This window comes from Rhopalosiphum padi, chromosome 1, assembly GCF_020882245.1.
Source record: "Rhopalosiphum padi isolate XX-2018 chromosome 1, ASM2088224v1, whole genome shotgun sequence".
NCBI classification, from domain to species: domain Eukaryota; kingdom Metazoa; phylum Arthropoda; class Insecta; order Hemiptera; family Aphididae; genus Rhopalosiphum; species Rhopalosiphum padi.
The window spans coordinates 88,579,331-88,600,693 of NC_083597.1; the positions used below are offsets into that span (position 1 = coordinate 88,579,331).

Below are 21,363 nucleotides of genomic sequence, written 5' to 3' on the forward strand. Positions count from 1 at the left end.
CATCGACATTGTGAGACGTTTATGATAATTAATAATATTATTAACTAAATTAACTTTTCATAGCGTTATCAACCGAGTTGACACTTCAATATAATTAATTGTTTATTTCATCGTAATTGAAAAAAAATATATACCAACTACCTTCTGTCCCAGTAAATGGTGCAAACATAATGTCTCAGATGTTCATTATCATATTTATAAGTTTATAACCATCGCAATTTTAATTCTAAAAAATATATAACTGTTTTTAATATCTTAGAATCTATTTTACCATTTATATTTTATGTTCTTTGTTACTCGAATAGTTATATTTTATTTTTACTTCAGTAAACTCCTCGGTTTTTCTTTTGCTCAAAATATCTTTAAAAAAAAAAAATATTGTGTGTCTCTTATATTCCTGATTTATTTTAATTGTTTTGTATTTTCCCTGAATATATTACGTTATATACTTGTATTATTGAAAACATAGATTTTAATCGGTAGACAGTATGGTTCTTTAGAATACTATTAATATACAAACTAGTGCAATTAAGATTCGTAAGTATTAGTATATTTATATAAATTGTATATAGATTGTAAATTTTCTTAAATAATAAAAAAAAAAAAAGTATTAGTATACAATTTTTTATTATTCAAATCGAAATATAAAATTTGTATTTAATATTTACTTACGGGTATATTATAATGGATTATATTATTATATAGTTAAAATTCACAAAATTTTAATTTAAAAATTATTTATATTTTAATAAAATAAAATGAATGTATGTAAATGAAAATAATAACTAACACTAAAAATTACTTTAAAATTGTTTAAAAATTAGCAAACATTTGAAATTTTTCCTTTTAACCAAGTATTAACAGTTGAATACTCGAAAATCATAATATAAAATGCTATAGTAAAAATAAAAGCTTTTCAAAATAAAATGAAAACATGTCTAAATTCAGTCAGTAATATAAGCAAATCGAAATTCGATTACCATCCGGTGAATAACTGCTGAGTTCTGCCAAAAATCTTATGCTGACAAAATCACAGCCACAATGCGATTATTTTCAAGGATGAACGATGATGATATTGTCTCTCAAATATTCAAATATAGAGCAGGTATTGAGTTTATAGATATTTATGAAAAATTCTCATCGTAATAATTAAATTATCATTATTATACTAAAACGTTTTGAATACACTACTGCTATGAACATTGGGAAGGATAAAAAAAGTTCACCATAGAAAAACTACGTTCCGCAGTTCTGACGTATTTGATTTCTGATACTTAGGAAAATTATGTGGTTAGAACAAAGTTAAAAATTTTAACTATCGAGCACATATAATTCACTATTATTTGACAAAACATTAACATTTAATATATTAAATATAAAACGGAAATTAAGTTTAAAAAATATAAAATTATTTTCATATTTATTTTAAAGTATAATATTATATTATAAATAATATCCAAGTTTTGAATTATACGTTTAATTTTAAGTATATTGTCATCATAGTAATTAATTAGGTGTTTTAATATCAAAGATTTGGATTAGGTTAGGTTAGCATTATAATATAACTGTTATTATATTTCGTTCAAACTATAATAATTAATACATTATTCTGTGTTTTTTTTACATTTACTTAAAATATTTACACAATAAATAAGTTATTTTATCATATAATAACAATTGAAACTACTGCTTTTGATAGTAATTGAATGTAATATTTTTGCCATTTAATTTGCAGTCAATATACACTTCAGTTAATTTTAAATTCAAAGTGGACTGAAAAATGTAATTACAGTGTTACAATTATGTGCATTTCTCGGAAAACGTTTTCTAATATAATCAAATTGATCAAAGAATTTTAAAAGGTACTCATACGGATTGAAAATTTGATACTCATAATGAACTCTACAAAACAGCAATTAATAAAACACATCAGTCATAAAAATTTTCAAAAGCATAAAACAATTATTAAACAATAAGCAATTAATATAATATGTTTTCAAACAAGCTTTGTTAAACTTTGAGGACCTCCACAAAAACAAGCTATAATAGTTATAAAACTACATTATAGCAATACGACCAACTCCATAATGTTAATTTTTTTTTTTTTTAATTTATAAATCACGATTTGGGCTTAAATCTTTATAAAATCAACTTTTAATACGAAAGACCATAAACAGTAATTGTTTTTTAACAAGATTCAGTGCACATAGTATATATATATAATATATAGTATAAGCTAATGCAATTTAATACCATATGAAACATTTTATATGGTCATGCAAAAGTCCATATAGTTTCATTATGTCACCTTGTTTTATCACTTTGTTTAAATTTTAATTTGCTTATTATCGTGTATTATATTGAATACAATATATTTTACCCTATGTAGTCAAATATATTTAAAGAATAATATTTATATATAATGTATGAAAGCCATTATAAATGTATAATAACCATTATTAATTATTACCTTAGTATATAATTTATATAATGTTATAAATATAGGTAATTATTACTATTACAATTTTTAGCTTTAAAAACGAATATCACAAGGGCGGTTGTATTTTTACATATCTGTACTGACCATAATGTATATTATACTATTATATAAATTGCAAGTACAATTATGTTTTATGTAATTTTATAGATTTCTTCTGTATATTACTCAAGTCTATTAAATAACTGCTTATTCATCTAAAACACTTGAGTCAGTTGCGGGCTATTCTCCAAACAACCATGTGATTTTCCCGTGCAAATATTGTGCAAAAATGTTTAAAATACCTCACGTTTTCTGATCATTTTCACTTACTTTTATCGACAAACAAAGAGGTAGCAACATCGAAATATAAAGGAGTCTCTCCTGTAAGGCCATTGTGTAGAGCATACGCGTTTTGAATACGAAATCCGATTGGCAGAAGTCCGCTGTACGGACGAAAGATGGACAAAGTAATTTTTGAACCCAATAACACAACTGTCGAACAACATAAAATGTATACCTACATAAAATAAGTTTGTATTTTTTTAGAATCATATTTTTATTTTTAAATTGTCTAAGTTCGAACATGTATTTTGTTACGTTTTTTTTTTTTTTTAAAGTATACATTTTGATTTAAATATTTACACTACAGTACAACAATTTTAGTTTGTAACAAATTGTTTGTAATTTCGGGTCGCTAGTTTGTTAACCATTGGTATTTATAAGTCCTTATGTAGGTAGTGGATTATTGATTATAATATACCAAGGGCATCATCCAGTTATTCGCCTAAGATTTATAGAATATGTCTCGTAAAAACTGCCAACCATAGTTAAATTATTAATTTCATCTATTTTTTTTTTATTTTATTCAACATAATGACCAATATTTGTTTAGAATCATTTGATTAATTTTTCAATATTCACGTTATTAGGGAAGCGTAAGTGTAAAAAAAATGAATTCACACTGGATTCTGTATTATGGGATAGCCGGTACTGCGTTTAAACTGACGATAACAACACTACCGCCCTAGTGCGAATTCTATGACACCCCATTTTAGACTGTTTACGTATTATTATTATTATTATTATTTTTGAATCAACAGTAAAATAAAATCGCATCGGTTTTATATTATTATATAATTTAACAGTCGATACACACATCCTCCGCCATTGTTTCATTTGTCGTCATGCGTATAACACACACACACACATGGAATGTAAATGTATTACGTATACATTTTAAATTGTTATTTATGTTTTGTTTCAATTTATATGACTAAATTGTTGGCAAAAAACTGAATGTGAAAAAATAGAATTTACAAAATGTTTTTCCGCATTCTCGAAACACAAGTGTACATATTATAGTTTATAAAATCGATTTTCGTGGTTTTTTTTTTAATTACACGTGATTTTTTTATGGTAAAAATCACTTTTTTAACTTTTACAGTGCGTATTTTATACTTGTATATACCTATTAAGATGAATAAAATATGGTAATTATACAATTCATCCGTAAGATCGGCTGCTAAATACTTTTAATGCTATTAGCATTTCATATTGTGTGAAGTCGTTTTTTTTTTATTTTTCGAGCTTCAATAATAATATAATATTGTAGATACTAAGAATTCGTATTTTCAAATAGGTTTAAACTTGAGCAGATACCACTAGCTGTTTGTGATACGCTGGCACATTTATCACAACTACTTGAAATTACCTAAGAAGCCAATCTAATTAATTTTGTATATTAACATTGTGTGCGTAGTATATCTATGCGCAAGCTGTTGAGTATTTTATGTATAACTAATTATACATTTTAAATTGCATTAATAGTTATAATATTTGATTTATTACAAGCATAATACTTAACATTGTATTTTCCACTTGCATAATTGCATGCGATACGAATGTGACACCCCTTCTCCCCCACCACCAACCAAAAATTATATAAATTAATGCAATTTATGATTTAGTTTTAATTAATATTAGCAATTATTATCACGACTATATACGTAGTATACCGTTATTTGTATTAAATACAATTTATCTTCTAAAAGTACACTACACGACTTGTATGATTCATTGCTGAATACTATTTCAATTGATATCAATAGGCACGCACATTTGATAAATAAATTATTGCCAACATTTACATTATTCGTACAGTGCAGTATTGTAATTAGTGTACTAATGTACCAGAACTCTAATAATTGTTTTTCGTAACTCGATGTTGTATTATACCATGCCTAATAGCCTTTGACGATTATTAAATTTAAAATCGGAAGAAAAACGATATTAATAGATAATACCCGCCATAATGTGACGTGGAAAAAACACCATAAAACAGTTTTTAAGAACAATTAATACGGTTTTATGCATTTCATATTTTTACAATTTCGAATTTTACTACGTCAACAACGCTTAACGACAAACACTACAATACACACGACCAACTACCATCGGAGTGACGAACGCGAGTGAGACTATCGTCAGCGTCACAACCCGTTCAATAGAGCCAAAACGATCGGACATAATAAGTTCACTGAAATTCACAATAGCACATATTATATTAAATACAGTGGAACCTCGATAAGTCGAAATTCAAGAGAAATGCAATTTTTTCGACTTATCAAGGTTTCGACTTACTAAGGTTTTCGAAAAAAAATTCCACTTAAAGAGTTTTTTAAATGTATGTATGTATTAAAGTTTTAAGTAGTAGTATTATATACAACGTAAAAAAATGTGATTATGTAGGTTATTTAATTACCTATAAAATAATAAAATTATCGGGACGGACAAGCCGTTTAGACAAATGTTTATAAAGCTATCCGTCATTATCCGTTTATATTCGGAGCACAAAATGTTCGAGTTATCTATAATTTTTTTTTCGAGTAATCGAGGTTTTCAGAATTTTTTTCGACTTATTAAGGGTTTCGACTTTTCGAGGTTCTACTGTAACTGTACCATTCATATAAATCTTTAAAAATTTCTCACGATAAAAACCGTGTTTACAGTGATGTCGAGCGATGACGACCGTTGAGTTCGCAACGGCTTATTAACTGATAAAACAAATAATTTTCGGAAGACACGTGCCTTTTCGAATGTGCTACACACCGGAAGGTTCAAACAAAATATATCCTTTGAAACAGTTGTCACAGTTGCACGGTCTTCGCGACACTGTCGTCGTGCGTAAGCTGTACGGTGCGAGGCGCAGGATGAATATTTTGTATTTAAGATATTTTGTTTGACGTTCGTCCGCGATTCAAATATTCAATTAACGCGTGTTTGGTATTTTATTATAACCACTTCTGCATTAGACTATAATATTATAATCATTATAATCCATAGTTGTAGGTAATTCAATACCCACTCGTCGGCGACAGCGGGCGCTTTGACTATTTTAGAGTACGCGATTTCGGAACGCTCGAAACGTCTGAAGTAAAGAGGACGGCGTGCATTAACGTTCGTTTTTGTGATTTAAACAGTTTTGTTCGCATAATTAATGTGGTTACCTAATATTTTTGGTACTCACCTCTTGACGTGTTCACCGTGAAAAGCTATTAATTGATCTACATAGATGTTACGATTGATAAGTCGATTTCAAACAAATTAATCAGAGTGAAATATCATATTATTGTAATATCAAATGCCGTTTCGCGTATTTATTTAATTAAAAATAAATAACAACGAAGTGGGTAATGAAAAAGCAAAAAAAAAAAAAAACAATTTATTGTTATTTTACAGACGCTGCATAATAATAAGCTAAATGTTTTCGTGTAAAATGTTGTATACGTTTTTAGCAACACAATACACCACTCTAATAAACATTAAACATTAAAATATCGTAGAAACGTACGCGTTTAAGCGTTAATTCATAATTTTGAGTGTGAGGGGTGCATTACTGAAAAGTATTAAGAATTGTGGACCATTTTAATGTTCCCGTTTCAAACGCAGTTACTCTTAATTCATCTATATATTTATATTAAGTATTGTGCGTGTTGGTAAAAAACAAGTGACGAGAAAAAAATTGTTTACAGCAAAAGCTCATCAAAATTGAATAAAAACAATTTCATATTAACAAAAATATGAAAACAGAAATGAAATAGGTAATAAAAAATATTACTATAGTAGGGTGGTTTTTATGCTTCGTTATATTATATTCTACTAAGTGGGCCTATATAGTACGTAAGCTATAAAATGTATACTATTTGTATTTGTGCGTTTATAAAGTTAAAGTAAATGGTAAACGGTACTTTCGGTAACAAATTTACAACGAAAAGTCGTAGCCAATTCAAATGTCTATTTAAAATATACTTAGTTACGGCTTAAAAATTATTTGTCTGCAACAGTTGAATTCGTGATATTATTATAATTTTACATATTTTATAAAATGATAGGCACAATAAAATAAAGTAACGTGCTATAAACAAATAATGTTCAAGGTGATGCGAACAAAATATTGAAAAATAAAAAAATACTCCATGTTAATATTATATTCTCATAATAACGTGACTGGTCATATATTAGTATTAAAAGTAGGTATAATTGCAACAGTTATCGAGACTTATAAAGTTAAAAATGTTTGTTCACTTTCGCCAAAGACGTAATCGTGGTAAATGTTTATTGTTCTCTAGACAATGATAAATATAAGGTAAATAAAAGAAAATAATATTTAATATATTTTTCATTATTAAAATTCACTGTGAAAGGCAAATTCCTTTTGTTTGGTAGTAGATTATATAGAATCAATAACAACTGGACCAATTTTCACGAAAGTTTCAGAGATTTAATTTGGATATATCAGAAAAGTTTAGACAGCAATATTAACTACGATAAAAAAATATACTATTGCAATATCAAATCTGCTGTAAGCAGATTTCCCATCTCAGTGTAATTAGTTCGCGATTCGATATATACACTGATGTCAATTTGTACGTGAACTGAAGCACTAAAACAAAGATGCGCGTATACGTATAATGCAATGTTTTATATATTTTTTTAATTTATCCAAAATGTTATTTATACGTATTAAAATTGAATACATTTATTTATATTTATACCAATTATCAAAATAGAACTAAACTTAATAGAAATGTTATAATTGTTATAGTTACAAAGTTACGAAAGCCAATAGTATTTAACGAAACACATACAAACAAGATAAAGTTTATATTATTTCTTAAAACTGTAATTATCATACATTATTGTATCTAAACATTATAATTACCAATGCTGAAAATCGTGTATTTTGTTATAATCTAAACATAATAACATTCTATTTAAATGAGTTCCTTAAATTACAAACTCGTAATATATACATTTTAAAGTATATTATTTTATTGACATTTAGCTTTCATCTACCAAAAAATTAATAGCTTTTATAAAATACACAACGACCTGGAATTGAATTAAAGCAGTGATTTATCATTTAATTCGACGTGCCCGTACTCAAAGCCCAATTTATTGCAGAGCGACAACTTATTTTCCATTTCGATTACTGCAAAATAATCGCGTTCCACTTAAAATCAAAAAAAAATAAAAAATAAAACTATAATATTATCACTTATGTGACTGTAATATTATTGTTTTATGTGACTAATATAATATGTCTATTTGTTTTTTTTTTGTATTAAAGGTGGGCTGGTTAAAAGCAGAAGACCAAACCATATTGAGTTTACACGAACGTGTAGTTACGGAAAACCGAAGGATAGACATAGATGTGGATAACAACACATATTGGAGACTCAAAATTCGGCAACTGCAAAGATCCGACAAAGGATGTTATATGTGTCAAATCAACACGAACGTCATGAAGAAACAAATTGGTTGTGTTGACGTAAAAGGTAATTGTTGATGGTTTATCTTTTATGTTTATATCACAACTCGAATAATTAATAATTTAAAACAATTAAAAATAACTCATGAATCATTTTTAAACTGTGAAAAATAAAAAAAAATTGTAATAACATAATGTACCTATACATGATAGCCGGTAGCTATGATTATATGAATAATATAGAAATTATAATATTGAATTCGAATCTATGTTGTAGTATATTATGAGTATACGTATAGAAACTATTATATGATATTATTTTAGACGTTTAATTTAGATTTTTCAACTCCTTAGTCATATTGCAATATAATATTATATATTTTAGTTAGTTCTGAGTATTTTTTGTTTGAAAATAATATGCGATTACTCTACTTAATAGTTACAACTATTTTTGTTTAACAAAATGTTCGTATTTTTTTTTATATAATTTATATTTATGTCTCGGTTTGGTAATTTATATTAAATTAGTGAGGTGTAGGCGATGTTATATAATATTTGCTATGGCAAATATTTCAACTATTTGATTATATACATATATATATAAAAATTGTGATGATACTCCCAAAAATATATTCAAGTAATGTTTATTATAATATTAACTGTACAATATTTTCCGGCGGAAATACACATTGAATTTTAATGTCATTAGTTTTTTGTCTAGGATATTGGTTTAATCATTTATTAGTTTTAATTTTCGTTACGTTGGCCATTTCGCGTCGGCCAACACTCCTATTGATTATAATTTTCGGGGGGGAAAAAAATTCCAAACACGACGTTTAATTATTTATTACTGCAGTTGTTGAAACCATAAAAGCTTTTCAGTTATTGCGGTGTATGACAAAATTCGAGTGAGTTTATTTCTGTCTACGATTTATTTCAAATTTTGCCAATTGTCATAATATTAATGTCCCTATTGTTAAACGGAGTTTAAAATATCATCGCCGTGGAATTACTCTGCGCGTTCCGTTGTTTACACGAAAATAATGTCAACGATCATTGATGCGCAGGCGCAGGTATATTATACATGCATAGTATAAAATATGATGTTATATTATTAGTTACGAAAAAAAAAAATAAATAAATAAATATAAATATTGGTGTTTTAAAAATGATAAAACGATTATAGCTTCGACTAAATAGTGCTCATAAGACGTTTATTTATTTTTAATATTAAAGAAAAAAAACAACGTCATAAAATTAAAAATATAATTATCTCGCCGGCATTTGGAAGTTCGCGCATAAAAAAATAATGTAATTATGTTTTATGAGCTATTTTGGATAACGTAAGGATGTTTTTGTTATTAGAAACTGTTAAGTTATAAATAAACCGTATTCTTTAATAATATAACAGTAAATTTAAATTTAAGTTCTTAAAAAAAAAAAAAAATCAAATTGTACGAATTATATACAGAAAACTACTTTTCGGTACTGTCGGAATCGGCGTGACAGAATACACGATGCGGTCAACTGTTGTGGCAACAGACATTTATGCGGCAGCGACCGCTGCTCTACCTTTTCACTCATTTGTCACACTCTCTCGCAGACTTTGGTTGTAAACCATTTACCGAACGACAATAATGATAATTAATTTCGTTAAACTGTATAATATGTATCAACATTAATAACTTAGTTGACCTAAACATTTTCTGAATTTCGTATTATTAACACCGTGCTCACGAGTTAAGATGATAATATTACAGTGATCGCCATATATTTATAAAGTATGATAATATTATTTTATTTTAAACAATTCTTAACGGTTATAGTCGAATTATTTGAGTATTAAATACGTAATTATTTTTTTTTTTTTTTACGATACAAATAATATATTTTATTAATTATTAAACCAAACGATCGATTTGAAGAAAATCTAATAAAAACAATCGCATTTTCTGTTTGACCAATTGGCTATTATATGCAACAATTATTCTCAACAGCCATATCCACTACAGGACTGAATGTGAAATGTCAAACTATAAAAATTTACGATTTCTTAGTAAAACGTTAACAAAACAACCTGCACTTTTTCTTTTATTTAATATTCATAATATTATAACTACACCATGAACACGTGTTCAGTATACTGGCGGCGGGAACATAATATAAAACTCTACGGGGCCATAACTGAAACAACAGTTATTTTTCCAAAGTTATTTTTGTTTTTACACCAGGTTTTGGTGAAGTTTTGGTCTCGGTTTTATTCTTGCGGCAAAAAGAAAAGGCTGTATGGCAATTATTGTCTGACAAATATTTTTACTTTCAAAGAGGTTTTTTGGCACGTACTCGAAACCCATTTCGACAAAATAACAGTCCAAGTTTACGTTTGACTTTTTTGTCATGTTTCTCATGCAAAATATTCTACGAGTTTTTTAAAATTTAATGAACTTTTTAAAGGCGGTGTTTATTTACACACTTAAAAGATTATTAAAATATTTTCAAGTATTTTCTGTAGTCGGGCTACAGTATCTGACATCAATGATTTTTATAGATCTCTTATTTCAACTTTTATTGTGGCAACAAGACGCATTTATATTATACAAACCATAAAAAAAATAACCGCATTCAACATCCAAGCAAGTTAGTAAGTTATGACTAGGAAAATCACAATCATAATAAAAATGTATATTATAGAGTATATAATTGACTATATTATATTATATTTCGGTCATACATGTACAATTAGAATACATTTCCGACAAAATTGAGATTCTGAAAGGAGCGATGATTATATTATATTGATTTTACAATTATGTACGTATTTTTCTGTTTGTCATATACTTTTCATGGCAATATAAATACTAGATTTTCAACTTTTAGAGAGATAGAAAATCGGATCTTGTTGGCACCATACATGTGGATTAAAACTAAACAATTTATAGAACTTTTCAAAATATTCGGAATAAATCAAAATAGAAAAAGAAAAGAGAGCCCGAAATTGTACGCAAAACAAATTTTTGACTAGATCGATTTTCTTATTTTGTTGTAATTAAAAACTAATAAGTATAGATACTTGAAATATACACCAAATATTTTATTTGGAAAAATACTCAATTTTTTTATATTTTTGATTTTTTTTTTCTGCAAATATCGATAAAAACAATTTTGCTAGATAAAAAAACATACAAATATAATACAATGTTCCTGATGATTTGTTATATCAGCCATTTAAAAATATTAAAAATAAATAATCTTATTTTTTTTGTATATTTATAATCATTTAAAATTAATATTTCAATTAAACTCGTCGTATTCACAAAATGTTATAAATTGTACGGTATATAGGTAATTCAAAGTTTATTTTTTATGCGTAAAACTCGAATATCTGTACTAAATAATCCGAAAAATTATAATAAATAGAGATTTATTGTCGTTTAGTTATTATAAAATTAAAATGTTAGGTACAAAATATGTATACCATGGGTTGAAGGTGTCAATATTTTTTTGGGTACGGTGTTATGCTTAACCACGGGTTAGGTAAACATAAACTGGTGACCACCGCATACGGGATAGGTACATAAGAAGTGGATAATCTGTTAAACTTAAATTATAGATGTTATTACGGTACAGAGTAAACATAAACGAAGAGCTTCCAGTTACTCGTTAGTTGCCAGAGTTTAAACACGGCATGTGTGTGCGGGGTTATTTAAATTTTCTGTTTACTGTACGTGATAAAACTAAAATTAACTGATATGGTTTTTCAGTGGAGTATAAGGTTTGTTTTTGTGTCGTACCGGCGCCTTTGGTGACGCGGCTATAAATTGTATAGATCATCCTCCGCACGGATCTTTATAATAGCAGAAACATGAAACCCAAATGATTTATACGATATCGTTTAAAATATGTTGAGCCAATAATCACACGGAGTGTTGTTATTATATAAAGCTGTATAATTAATAAGTTTGGGAAATCATAAAAAATGTAACATTATTTAATATTTAAAGTTAATTTAAATTAATCGGATTACACGCTTACCACACCCAATCATTATCTGTATATAATGGATTTTGACGATTTTAGTTTTATAGATTCATATTTATTGATAACTCCGAAATTAATTAAAAATAAAGTAATCAGTAAAAAAAAATCGTACAGTTTGCATACGAGTACATAACGTACACATATTGAATAATATTATTTAAATTTTTTTATAAATATTAATCTAATATGATTGTAAATAATACAAATTTTACTTTGTATACATAACATTTTTAAAGTATATAAATTTATTGTTAAACACGTATACTTGTTACACACATTGAACGTTAAGTATCTATTCTTAAAAAAGTGATAAGGTTTAAAAATGGGTTGAATAGTACAATATGAAGCGAATAAAACTAACATTATTTGTAATTGATAAATGTATGTAATAAACTACTACTATGAATTTTTTATAAATCTATATTTTGTTCTAGTAGTCAAGTTGTATTTTTTCAAAAATGTCGAATAAGTCACTACTTAAGTTAATTTCAATGGTAATCAATGGTAATATCAATGGTTACCTATCTATCATAGATTGACGGTTATCCTCGTTTATTGTGTCGTCCTGTCAGATGTTTTTTTGTTGTTATTATTGTTTTTTTTTTTTCAAAATTTTTCGAATTTTTTTTTCTAAACTCTGATGTATACATCTGCGTGAGTCATTAGGACCACGTTTTTTCTGATTAATGAAAATCTTAATAAAATTTCTTTGTTTATACGAAAAATTACGAGTACTGTTTCTTCTTTCATATATTGTTGAGGATATAATACTTAAGGCCTGCGCGTAATTCTCCCGATCGGTCTTGCAGGGCAAACAAGCATCGCGTCTCACCTTTCACAGCCCGTCATTGAGACCAAAAAAATCGAAATGGATGCACTAGTCTAAGGCAGACTCGATAGCGGCGTGGTCAAGGACTCTGAGATGTATACCAATTACCAAGTTTAGCGAGAAAGTCTGTTGGCTAAAGCCGGATGGTACAATACGGAAATTTAATAAGAACCATTTTTTTGTCGATTTTGAATTGAGTGCGTCCCTATTGTAGGTTGGTACGGAAATAAAATTGTTTTTAATACCGTCTGGTATCGCGACAGAAGATCACCCGGATGATGAGTAAAGCGTCGTTTATTACAAGTCAGCGAGTACCAGCGTTCGTCAATTCTAATCGGCAGAAATTATAGGATTTCGCAGGATAAAAACTTCAATTTTAAATAAATATTGATTATTTTGGATATCAATTTTGGATCTAGTTTGTACTTAAAAAAGGACAAATTTAAAAACTCCTATAACTTATTTTTATAATTGGCAAAACAAACTAAAAACTGGACGTTTTACGCAAATATTGACAAAATCGATTTTATTTTTTGATTTAACTTAAAAACGAATAACAAATAATCATAGATATTTAAATTTTTTTAAATGTGTATATTACCATTTTCATTATACAAATTTTTAATTTTTTTTTTTCATATATACAAGACCTCATAAAATTAATTGTTATATTTATATAAAAATATTAAAAATACACAGAAACAACTCATATTTACTCATACCCATTTAAGTTAAAATTTTGTCGAAATCGCAAAAAATTGCAAACTATTTAGTAGTTTAAAATTCATAAAAGCTTTTAATTTTATATCAAAGTTTTAAAAATGTTATACAAGATTCTTCAAAAGTATTTCAAACTGAAACCATAAAATCTAGAGAATGTTTAAAGATGATTTTTTTATAGATATTTTAAGCTCCAATTTGTGCGAAATTACTTAAAAATAAACAAACCAAAAAATAACGTTATGTTAATTATTTTATTATAATTTAAAAATATTTTTCGTTGGATCTTAAACTTTTATATATTTTATATTATTATTAATTTTACTATACGCAATAACATTTTTTCTAAAATATTTTCTATTTATAGGTATTATTATACGGATCTATTAATACTGTTTTACGGTATTTACAGAAATATTTTATTATTTTCTTTATTGGGTTTTATAAGTTGATAAAATAATATGGTATAAATACATAATATTATTATGATAAATAAATATTAATCTTATATTATAAAAGCAATATTTTCGAAAAAAATTAAGTCAACTTACCGTAATACTAAAAATAAAATAAATTACTTAAATAGCTTATAAAAAAAAAACATATCATTTGTTGATATAACCTGATAAACCGTTTCCGCTCAGAATAATTTTTTGTGTAAAATATTACATCATATTAGTTGAATTTAATACATCTATACTAGTAACGCACTCGACAACATAACGGTACTCACTTAGCTATGTTTTATTTTTAATGAGTTTATTTTTGTTTAAAAAGTTCCTTTTCATATAGGTGTTTTATAATTTATTCTTGATTCTATCGATGCTTAATAATACACTAGCCTAATTTAACATTAATGAGTAAAATATATCAGTTAGAATTTTTAAAGACGTGTATATTATTTTTATTAATTTATTTGTCATGGGTCTTAACGTGGTAATTAAATAACTTTTTGGACCATATGATACAATTATAAATTTATAAACGTTAATATTTATAGGTTTTAATTTATTTAATGAAAGTTCCGCATTTATCAATTTTGATTTAAACACACATTAATTAATTTTTCGTATAATTGAAAATTTCATAAACACAAGATCTTAGACTTTTGCATTAGGTTAGTTTACTTTGGGTAAGATAGTTCTTCTGTCTGATTCAGAACTTGATACGCTTTTGTTATCATAGAATATGACTGTTCTTCTCTTCATTATCGATTTCGCACTTATCCTAGTATCTATTTCACTCCTGGCCGAGACCATGTTTTAAAACCTTTTGTGAATTATACTTCCATATGTTTTCCAAGTTATCCTAAATATTAACTGTTTGCTTACATATTTTTTTTTTTTTTACAATTTTGAACTCTTATTTAATAATTAATATTTAATTATTATAATTGTTACGTCAATGCGCATTTGTAAAATTTTTTTTTTGTTCATAGTTCCACCGGACATCAAAGACGAAGAAACCATATCTGACGTCACTGTAAATGAATTTGAAAATGCTACGTTGGCTTGTAAGGCTAAAGGCAATCCACTACCAAAAATTACTTGGAAGCGAGAGGATGGTCATAAAATAACTATAAAAAACAAATCAAGAAAGACATTATTATGTGAGCAATTACGTAGTTATATAATTTTAATATAATATTGCTTTAAAACTGCTACTAAAACAGTATAATTTGCTCTTTATTTCAATGTTATTTTTACCTTATTTTGTTAACACTATATATGTATGTATTAATTAGTACAGTAAGTATATGTGATGATGTCGTGTGATTACACACCTATGGGTAACACGAGACAAAAGCGATCCATTAGTTGTCACTAGTCTTGAGTTATTATTTATATAATTAGAACATCGAAGACAGTTTAAGGTGTACAAGTAAAATATAATAAAATATTATAATGACGTTATGTTCATATTATTATATCATTATTATGATATGTTATTTTGTTATAATTTAATATTAATGCTGCTAGTGTATATAAATTATGATGTATATAATATAATAATATTGTAATACTATGTATAGCTAGGAATAGTGTAGTAAAGGTGTAAAGGATAACATGTGTTTTTTATTAATATTATAAAACTCGATGGTTTGAATAATTTTTTTTTATCGACGTTCGAGAAAATTTTGTAGTATAGAAAACCGTTTGAGGTTAGATGTGTAATTACCCTCCTTCCCCCTCCCCACCATAAATGCACACTAGGCTGATCTGCTTTTGTCTTCGGTAAAGTGGATTGAAATGTAATCTCCACACTTGGTTTTGGTGTGACAGGAAATGATAATAGCGATTTGAAGTATGCCAATTATAGTTCGACTGTAATTTTTGACTTTATAATACAACACTTGATTTTATAATATTATGTAGGTTTTATTTCCATTTTTATAATTGTGTACAGTATGACAATATTTAAATTATCAAATGTAGGATTTTTAGAATTAAATAATATTATTTTAGTTATATTTTTCTATTAATCAGCCACTGACCTCTTTAAATTGATTCTTGTTAATACGAAATTAAGTTAGCTTAGACCCAAAGAAGAAAATGTTTTATGTATTATGTATATAATTATGCCTGTAATTATTTGCAAATATTACAGAACAGTAATAGTGACATATTATGTAAACATTATCGTTATTTATATTATAAATCAAATATTTAACTAATTTTACATACAATCGTTATTAAAATACATTAATATTCATTACTTAAATTTATAAATAATTAATAAATTATGTTTTTATTTATTTTTCATTCCATTTTCAAACTAATATTAATGTTTAATAAATTTTAATAACGTTTAATTATTTTTAAAACGTCTATATGGCATTTTCTGTCCTATTTTACAGACAAATTTCCTGTAAATTAATTTGTGTTTAGAATACTTAGTATAATATGTTACGTTTTAAACTGAGAACATATTTGAGGATAAATATAAATACGGAAATGAAATATGTGTTGTAATTAAAGGTTTTTGAGCTATATTGTAAAGGTCAAGATAATTAAACTTGGTGAGTTTTAATGTGTATAATTAGGTAGGATTAAACAGATTTATTTTGATTCAAAGTAAAGTATGTACTTTTAGTTGCATAATTGCCATTCATCAGTACGTGTATAGCTTAAATGTCACAATATACACTTAGGATAAAACGTATTTAAAATATTTAAATAATTGTTTTCACCTACCTTCAAATAGAAACAAATATATATCATTTAAAATTTAAATACAGTGTTATAGAAAACATTTAAAATATAATATCTCATGGGAAAATTATTGTTTTCGTGCCCCAAACACAAACAATTCCGTGAACTACAATGCACACCGAGTACACAAAATACTATAATTCGGATTGATTATTATATTTTGTTGATATACATTTTTCAATTTTTCACATTATAATATTATGTTAAAGTGTTGTGTTAGAAAAAGGCGTTCTTGTAAATAACTATTAATTGAACTCGACGTTGAGTAGTATTCGACGATTTTATTACAGTTTTTTCAATAGCCGTTCAAAATAAAATAATATGTCAATAACGTTGTATTATATATTATCTAATAAGCATAATACATTATTGTTTGCTGTGACATTCTCTGACGGATGTACAGCTGTAAATCCACTTCAGTGGAAATATAAACTCGTGTGAGTTTTTATGGATGGAAATTAATGCGTTATGTTATGTAGTAAACGTAACATTATCACTCTCTTCCTGATCCGTTAATTTCGTTTTTAGTCGGCGATTCGAATCCGATTTGTTCACGTATATTGTAACGTATATTTCTGTAGATCTAAAAATGCTTGCTGGATTACTTCGTTTATTATTCGGCTAATACGGGGAAATACTATTTATAATGTTTATCACTCGAAAAACACGTTTTACCGGTACATGTTTATCAATTGGCATCTCATCTCTTTAATTCTATATTTGGCCATAAATCATAATATACAATACAACGTATTTTCATGAACTTTTATGTTGTACAGGATCAGGAATACACATTATAGTTGGTATAATTATTTACATTTTCAGAAAAGAGATTTTAGAGAGATTTTTATCTTTACGTTTGATTGAGCGTTCGACACGTATAAAATGACGTGTTTCATTATATTTTCGTCGTTATTAATTATTGAAATTAACTCACTACCATGTTTTTTTTGCCCATTTCGTTATTTGCGTTACCCATTCGTCAAATACGTCGAACTTGTATTTATAACTACTAACGATTAATATTTGTTTATACATTTTAAAGTGTTAAAGGTACAATGTTTTAGTATTATAATAATCATTATTTGAAATACCTAGTGATATTATATTGATTTCGCATGATGTTTATTATTTGTTGACCAGTGGATAGGGTACGTGGAGAACCGCTGTTGCTTAACAAAGTAGACCGCAGTCAGATGGGACATTATTTGTGCATAGCGTCCAACGATGTACCACCGGCTGTTAGCAAGAGGATCACGTTAAACGTTAACTGTGAGTATTCGGCATCCGGTCAACATCGAATCCCTTTTCAGAAAACCACAAAATCGTTATCAGAAAATTAATTAAATAATTTGAATACTGGATTACACGATATATCCGCCGTCCGGGGTTCAAACACACTTGGTGACATTTCATTAAACTGTTGTTGACCAAATGGTTATTTACAATACGGTACTCAACTGCTTTGGAGCACTTTCCCCAATTGGCAATAACTGCGAATTTAATAATAAATATTATAATATATACAATATAATATGCAAACAAAGAGTGAATATTAACAGATGAACTACGAGTACAGTTAGTAGTACAATGCCGTCGTATAATACATAGTTAATGTTAACGACGGACGTGGCCAACGGGAGTAATGTTCGATTTTCGATAGTTATCCAAATTAGTTGACTACAAACATTGTTGACCATTTTGTTATATTTATAAATAGATTCTGTCCAGATGTATATATGTATATATAAATGTATTGTCCCTCGTTTTATGTTTTGAATATAAATACGTAAAGCTGTTCAGATAAAATTATTTTCTTCAGTTAGTGTTAATTTTATAAATGTTTTTTATAATTTTATAATTTACTGGACGATTTATTAATAAAACGATATTTAATAATTAATAACGCTTGATCGATGGTGTTGCAATTATCCAATTAACTTCAAAATAGATAATATACTATTTGTAAAATGACAGGTGTTACTTGTATTATATTTTGAACTCTGCATAATGTGTATTATTTATGCAAATTAATGTGGGATCCACTCATTTTTAATAATAATTTAACGTAATATATTATGTTTGCATTAAATTTTGTACTGGATTGTTTGGATAATATAAACTAGTATTTTTTTCAGACCAATAAATATTTATTTTGTAATTTTTTATAAATTTTGAACCACGTGTTTTGTTATGAAATTATAATATATTATACATAATATCAAATAGGTAGTAAAAATGGTTGGGATTTTTTTTTTAATTGAAGAATAAAAAAAAATATTTAATCATTTCGATAAGCTTTCAGTTCTATAATTTATTGGAAAATGTCTGTGTTTAACTAGCGTATTGCAGATATTTCGATAAAAGAAGACTTACATTTATTCTAAATATTATAATTACTTTGAAAATAATATAATGATAAATATTTTAAATTCTGCTGTTAAATAAATGGATACTACTATGTTTGTATTTTTAATTTAAATAAATTCAAATCTGATAGAAGAGTTTGTTTTGTGGTCTTTGGGTTATATTTGTTTCATAATAAACAAACATTAATTTTTAAAACAATTATATAAGAACACATTTGGTTAACAATACTGAGTGATAAAACCAGATTTGTTTAATTGTTTGTATATTTTAATACCTACTCATCAGTTTTTATTCTTACACTTAACAAAGCTTATATATGTATAAGACAACATTATTGGGGGTACCCATTTAACTTGATTCGCAATCAACAAAATGATTTACAAGAAACTTTTAAAGAACTTATTTTCAAAGTAAAAATAGTCATAATTATTATTGTGTATCTATTACAATTTTTAAATTTTTTGTTTTTTTCGATACTAAAAATAAAATGATAATTAAACGATTTATTTATATCCATTATAAATCCATGAAAATTTGATCAAATGTATGACATTTTTTAAGTTTGTTTAGTTATAGCCATTCAATATAAATTAATGTATTTATTTATATTTTTTGTAAACATTTCAGTTTCTCCATTCGTCTGGGTGACCACTCAGATTGTGAGTGCACCACTAAATACACATGTACGATTGGAGTGCTTTGTAGAGTCGTTTCCGACTTCTGTCAATTACTGGACTAACGAAAAAGGAGACATGATTTTTCAAGGGTAAATACTAAATGCTAATTTATATATTTATTGAACTATTAACATTATACTTACTTAAAATTGTATTACTCTTAACAGTTTAAAAATGATGCTAATCAATACTGGCTAAATAAATATAATACAATCACAGTTAAATTTTCAGTTATTTAATAAGTTGTGAAATTCCTTGCATAAATATCCGAAATTTTAACATTATTATTTCGATAATTTAAAATATATACTTTTTTAATTGTAAGATAAATCCAATTCCCAATATATTGATTAAATATAATACCATGAATATTTTTTTATGATTAAATTATTTTAAATGACAAATAATAAGTGCAACAATTATTTCTAAAAAATGAATAAATAAAAATCGCTTTATACATAATTTTTGAGTCTATAAAATAAGCTTCGACGAATATAGTAAGTTAATATAATGTATCTCCGTACGGAGTGTAGAAACCTAATATTAAAACGAATACTTCGTTAACTTAATTAAAATGTGATAAATTTACCGTGTGTGATACAAGTTTATATTAATTATAAAATCTATAATTTTAATTAAGGGGCTTTAAGCGTTTTATTATATTAGACATTACTTGACTATGAAAAAAAGCTAAATGTGTTCATTTTTTCCACGTCTCTTAAGGTCTTATGTGCAAACATATATAAAAAGGCGTGTCATTGTTATTCAACAATAGGTACTTGCAAACTAACAAAACAATACATTGCGGTATTGAATTATATGCGTGTACGCAAACTAACTGATGAAATTATTATTTCCCAGACGTTGTGATAATAATATTTATGTTAGCGTAAAAACCTGACGCTTATAATTTATCTACCTATTTGAAAAATAAAAATGTTTACCATGGGAATACCGTTAATCAAATACCCTATGGTAAAAGGTTGGAAAACAATCGCGATTCCCAGTCTTAATTAAGCCGCTCATTTCTTTACTAACACTTGTTTTTGAAACGGAGAAAAATAGTGAAAGCAAAATAAAAAAAAAAAAATACTACCCAGAAGCAAATGGAAAATGCTCTGTTTGCTCGTATAATCTGTTAACAAGATGAAGATGACAGCGCACGGGGTAGAAATGTATATATTTCTTTTTTGTTGTTTATTATTAGTCGTTCAATAGCTGAGTCGAGTCACGTCTTACACTCCTTATCATGCAATTAATTACAACGG

General features: G+C 26.5%; 1 protein-coding gene across 2 annotated transcripts in view; it reads left to right on the forward strand.

The window, feature by feature from the left end:
- Positions 1-21,363, forward strand: part of LOC132917170 (lachesin-like) — a 189,756-nt gene that overhangs the window by 133,569 nt on the left and 34,824 nt on the right. For both annotated transcript variants that reach the window (XM_060977778.1, XM_060977779.1), the window contains 4 exons: positions 8,109-8,316; positions 15,275-15,445; positions 18,192-18,320; positions 20,046-20,184. In XM_060977778.1, the coding sequence (XP_060833761.1) occupies positions 8,109-8,316; positions 15,275-15,445; positions 18,192-18,320; positions 20,046-20,184 (647 nt within the window). The remainder of the gene's footprint in view (positions 1-8,108; positions 8,317-15,274; positions 15,446-18,191; positions 18,321-20,045; positions 20,185-21,363) is intronic.